The 6,000-nt window shown below is 38.2% G+C and overlaps 1 protein-coding gene across 2 annotated transcripts in view; it reads right to left on the reverse strand.

Moving 5' to 3' along the window:
* LOC306756505 (C-myc promoter-binding protein-like) overlaps window positions 1-6,000 on the reverse strand; it is a 102,525-nt gene that overhangs the window by 60,375 nt on the left and 36,150 nt on the right. For both annotated transcript variants that reach the window (XM_079241250.1, XM_079241249.1), the window contains exon 5: window positions 5,424-5,593. In XM_079241250.1, the coding sequence (XP_079097376.1) occupies window positions 5,424-5,593 (170 nt within the window). The remainder of the gene's footprint in view (window positions 1-5,423; window positions 5,594-6,000) is intronic.

Here is a 6,000-nt window from a genome sequence, read left to right on the forward strand (position 1 = left end):
TCCACCTCTTTGCCCATACTTGTATTTTCCGGGCGAGATGATGGTAGGAACCACCCACTTAGCTTCAATTCAGCTCTTCAGAAACCTACAGGTGACATCACGGAGGCTCTGTCCATCTTTTATATAAGTCTATGTCCTAAATACTGATTTAGACCAATCACAGTGACACAGAGTAGCCATCTCCACTAGTGGTGCTCAGGAAAGGTTTTAGGACTTTGTCCAGAATCCAAACTCCCTCAATCCGAATCCAATTAAAGGAAAAATGTTCCCCAAAATGGATTAAAACGAACCGCTGCCGACTGTCCCAATACAGACACCAATGTCCAGCGTCATAAACACAACAAGTCACAGCTATTTCGACTATACAAGACTTCTGTAATGTGTGTGTATAGAGGCGGTGTTTTTAATGTTGTTCCTGATTGGTTTAAAGTTTCTGCAGAAGCGCTACTGACAGCCACACTTATAGTTACTGAGCATTGTGCATTTCTAATGTGATGCAGCCAGTTACACAATTCCCACAGTGGAGTTTCTTTGGATTTCTGCAACCTGACACAGAAAAATGCAAATCAGAGATCAGAGCTGCTATGTTTGTTTTGCATATAAATTTATCCATCAGCAGCTAAAACAGACTTTATTCTCAAAAACATAGTAATTATTTTTCCAAAATTTAGCATCTTTAGAGTTTTATCTGATTAAAACTTAAATATTTTGAATTAAGAACAATTTACGTTAATTCACACAAGAGATATTCACATTTTAGCATCATTAATTCATCACATCATGTATTAAATCATCATTATATATCACACAGCATTTCCCTGATGACTCACCAATAATTCTGATCAACCAGCTCACAAGGTTCAGCGTGCACTGCACTTGCACAGAAACCAATTTCTGTAGAAAGTTTTTTTTCCAGGGTTAATTATAGGACGTTATCCTTTGTTCCCAACCAAGCTTTAGGTCCAGTTTTTTGCTACATCTGACCAATTAAACCCGGAAAAAAAGTTTAGGAAGACAAAAATGACAATAAAAAGTGCAAAAAATACAATTGGTTCTCCAAATCCGACAGTGCTTGAAACTCTTTCCCAAGCCTATTAAACCAACAAAACAACTGAAACCTCTTGTCATTGTTCAATAATGACTCAGATTATCACGTCAGCTGCTAATGAAACAGAGACATTTTAGAAATCTGCAGTTTTCTGAACCATTTTTGCCAGTGTCATTACAGGAAATTCCAATCGCTACAGACACATCAGGTGCCGACTGTAGGCCAACTAGACAGTGATTAGCTGAGCCAATGCACTGTGACCAAACAAATCCCCCTCTGTTCCTAGAAGTATGCCAGCTGGTATTTTTTATTTTGATTATAATAAATGATCAGCTTATTGAAATGACAGCAAAACAGACAAAAACACTCGCTGGGTTGCTCTAAAGACATTTCTACTTATTTACAGGCTTCATTCTTCTTGTTGTCAATGAAAAAAAGGGCATTATTGACAGACATCAAACCAAAGAACACAGACATTTTAAATTATTGTGCTTATATATTTCATCAGACTCCTTTTAAATGACAGAGATCCGTTTAGGCATAATAAAAAAAAAATGTACTTTTTTCTCTAAAAAGTATAAAGTTTACTGCCAAAAGTACGCCACCATACATGAATATAACTGAGAAGTACATCGTGAAAGTTATGGGTGGGAAATCAAATCGGGAAAAAAAATCAATTTTGCTTCACAAATTTTAAATCTTTTTTGTTAAAAAAAAAAACTCCTTTTATTTTTCAAATAAATAAAACCAAGAAAATCTTTTGTAATTTTTGTTTTTATTTTATTCTTTTTTTACTTGTCTTTTTAAGCATTATAGCAGCAGAATGATGGTCTGGCTACTGTGTTGCTTTTTCCTCGTTAAAATCAAGAAAATGACCAACAAAACAAGCTTTGTGCATTTTTTTGGTTTGTTTTCAGTCTACAAAAATCAGTAATATCGAAAACCCGTGAGAATTGCAATTTAAATTAAATCAGCACCCAAAAATTCAGAATCGATTCAAAACAAAAGCATATTGCCACACCCTGAGTTAAAATAAGTATTTTACACTCACCGGACTTTAATTGGTCCGCCTGTTTAATTTTCTAATCACAAATATTAGCCAATCACATGACAGCAACTCGAAGTGGTCGAGGTGACTCGCTTAGGTTCAAACTGGGCATCAGAATGAGGAAGACAGGAGATTTAAGTGATTTTGAACATGGCATGGTTACTGTCTGAGTATTTCAGATGATCTATTTTCACACACATCCATGCCTACATGGATGTCCAACCCTGCCCAATATCCAGCCCCGCCTCATTCTCCAGGCTGCAGCCAAGACCCTCTCAACAGACCACAGCAGCACAGGACAACAGCATGGGACAATTAGTCCCAAGTGGGAAGTTAAAGAGTATATATGCTGACCATGTCCATCCCTTTCTGAGCACAGTGTAGCATCTCCTGGTGGATGCTTCCAGCTGGATGATGCACCATGTCACAAAGTTCACATCATCTCAAATTTCGATCCAGTAGAGCAGCTTTGGGATGTAGTAGAACCAGATATCTCATCATGGATGTGCAGCCAACATATCTGCAGCAGCTGTGATGCTTCATGTCAACATGGAGTAAAATGTCTGAGGATTGTTTTCAACACCTTGTTTAATCTATGAAAGCCAGAATTGAGGCAGTTGTGAGGGTTAAAGGAGTCCAGGACCTAATAAAGTAGGTAGAGAATGTTAATCCAGAGAGAGTCCACCTCTATGTTTCAGCTCCGTGTTACCACAGACGTCCAGGGCGACGGACCAAAAACTGGCTTCTGAAATGCCATTTCATCTAATTTCATGTCAACATAATCTCACTACATGCTTAGAAGAAGCAGTAAATGCTCATCTGGTTTCAATCTGTAATTGATGCAATCAGATTTGACTCCATCCAACACCCTGGACCCTGGACAGAGTTCTCATATGTTTAGAAAAAAAGTCTGTGTTTGTGTTCCAGTCGGTCAACAGGTGGCTGTTCAGATGAACACAAGCAGCAGGCTGCTCCAGTCCTGCTGGGCCTCTCCAAAACCTCGGCCAGTAAAAGACAAGTCAGCAGCACTCGCAGCCAACACACACATGCACACATGTGCACACACCTGCACACACAGAAACTTGAGTCAGCAGCAGGGTTTGGCACCGACTGACCTCTAACTAACATCCCTCCGCAAAGCCGACGCTATTAAACATCAGGAGACTTTAGAGGTTATTTGTTTTCACAGCCGTGTTTCGCAACACTGGTCTCATCCCAACAGGACCACTTTCCCAACCCGGCACGTGCACATTGCAGTACAGTTTATGTTCAGCTTTTGTTCATCAAGAGTGTGATTCTGGACGGCAGTTTTGCTTTTGGAGCATCACTTTTATCAGGCTAGTGCGACTTGTGCAGAACCACAGAATAATCATTCATTTGGCAATTACACACACACACACACACACACACACACACACACACACACACACACACACACACACACACACACACACACACACACACACACACACACACACACACACACACACAGGCTCATGGTTAAAAAAAATCTACATATTCATTTACTGAAGAGTATAATAAAAGACATTAATCAACTATAACTGACCGCGTATGAAATACTGCAGAGGCTAACTTCTCTTACATTGGAAAGGGAAGAATTTAACAGGATTTAGAAAGGTTGGAAGGAAAACATCCGGTCAGGTTCTGACTGAACAAATCATGACCAGACTTTATGGCAACACATCTCACTCTGCAAAAGCCTCATTGTGTGTTAGGAATTATGTTCGATGCACAGAGAATGGATGCTTTTGTTTCTTTGTTTTGAATTTTTTTTTTTCCATTTGTTTACACTCTCCTAACTAACTTGTAGTGTAGACAGATAAATGAGAACCAGAGAAACACTTATTTCAGGTGTAAAATTTAAGTGTTTTAATGTTGATATGAGGCATGTCCGCCATACTCTCTTCATCTGCTGTTATATTACTAGTCTTACTTTATTTCTAAAGGTCTTTGCCCACTCTGAAGACTTTTATCATCAAAAGAGAAGGGAACAGAAAAGGACAAAGGCTGAAAGGTAGAAAAACATCCTTTGTCCACAGGAACTTGCATGTCCCACCTACACATGTGAAGGAAATATAAGGATGTTGGACTCTTATCTCTGAAATAAAGGTCACTTCAGGACCAGTAAGGCTTAAGCTGACGTAAGTTTGCATGCTTTCATTTATTTAGCACTTTTTTTAGATAAAGAATCACAGAGATCTTAATGAAGAAATACAAGAAACAAAAGTGGGACTTGATTAAAAAAATATTTTAGTTATTTTAAAGCTTTATTAATATTTAACATATATTACATATTAATCTTGATTAAATGCATTTTATTTGCATAATATCAGTCCCTAAAAGGAGCATTTTTTTTTAAATTAAATGGATTTTAGTGGATGATGAAATCAAACAACAGAGAAGGACATTAATACTGTAAATTCGGCTCTATTAATGTCTGGAAAATACATTTATTTCAATTTCCATTCAAAACAATAAAAAAGTACCACTTTTTTATATTTTTATGTGATTATAATTTTACATGTTTATATTTATTTTACCTCTGTTTTCTATACCTTTATACTTTTGATATTTTATATTTTTGTTGCACCTTATGACGGTTTGCACATTTTCAATTTCGTTGTAATCATGCAATGACAATAAAGACATTCAACATTTAAACTTCCTGGCCTAAGCTGAACAGACCTTAAGCAACATGTTAATGTACTTTTAACTTCTTACATGTTTTTGTCCACATGCTTCTTTATTAGTCATTAATATCTGACAGTAAACCAGGGAGAGATCAGTCGGTGGGAACTTCATTCTGGTCCTGCAGCAGAGGATCACCTTCTGCTCTGACTGCAGCTTGATGCTTGATGCTGGAAGCTATTAAAAAATGAAAATGTCGTTTCATGTTTTATCGCTTGTAAAGGTTAATTTACATGAAATAAAGCCTATAAATCTAAAATTTCTTTGGTGTTTTGTGTATGCATCCTGTTATAAAAGACCCTGTGGATTACAGGAACAAGCTCAGAGCTGTGTTGCTGCACCGTGTCTGTGTTCTCTCTGACCTCAAAGAAGAAAAATAAGATGTGCAGTGACAGGGTTTCCACCAGACAATTGCAACAAGCTCGACCCACTTTTCCAGCTTGCACATTGTGGTTTCCCGTTCCCTGCTGTGGTGTTTCTGTGTGAGTCTGCTGAGAAGGTGCGACAGCTTCGTTCGTTCCACCAGCTGCTTCTTTTATCTGATCTGCTGTTGGTTATCTGGATCAGAGCAAAGCAGCTAAAGATGTCAAAGTGTAGCCACCCATCCATGCATTTTACCTTCTCTCCAGAGGCTCCGGTGAGGACAAAGGTGGAAAAAACAGGGAGGGAGTATTTGGTGTTTGCTGGCCAGCACTCGATGGTGGCGCCCATGGGAAGGCAGAAGAGAGGGACAGACTCTGGCAGTGGGAATGACTCATAGTCCTCCTCCGGATATCTGCTGAATAAACCTGAAAAGAGAAAACAACACAAGCAAACAGTGAATGAAATCTGGAGATCAGAGTGACGCTGAGGGCAAATTTCCCCTCGTGAATACCAACAAATGCAGACACACTTCAATAAGCTCAGAATTAAACAACCAAGTTTAAAACAATAAAATCATAATTATGATGCAGCGCCTCACTGAGTCATTCGGTGTAAAGAAATGCTTTTGTAACAAGCAAACAACCCAGTTTAAAGAGGTCTCTGGTGATGAAGTAATGGCTTTATTTTATTAAGTTGTTAAACAATGTGAAACAATTATCTTAAGATTAACTAAGATCATTTAACAAACAGCTCCTAGAAAATGTCTTGTATTTAAAAAGAGCTAAAAATCCCCACCATGAAGCAAACCGTCACAATAACTCATGAATTCACC

The sequence above is a fragment of the Telmatherina bonti genome (genome assembly GCF_933228915.1).
Source record: "Telmatherina bonti genome assembly, chromosome: 1".
NCBI classification, from domain to species: domain Eukaryota; kingdom Metazoa; phylum Chordata; class Actinopteri; order Atheriniformes; family Telmatherinidae; genus Telmatherina; species Telmatherina bonti.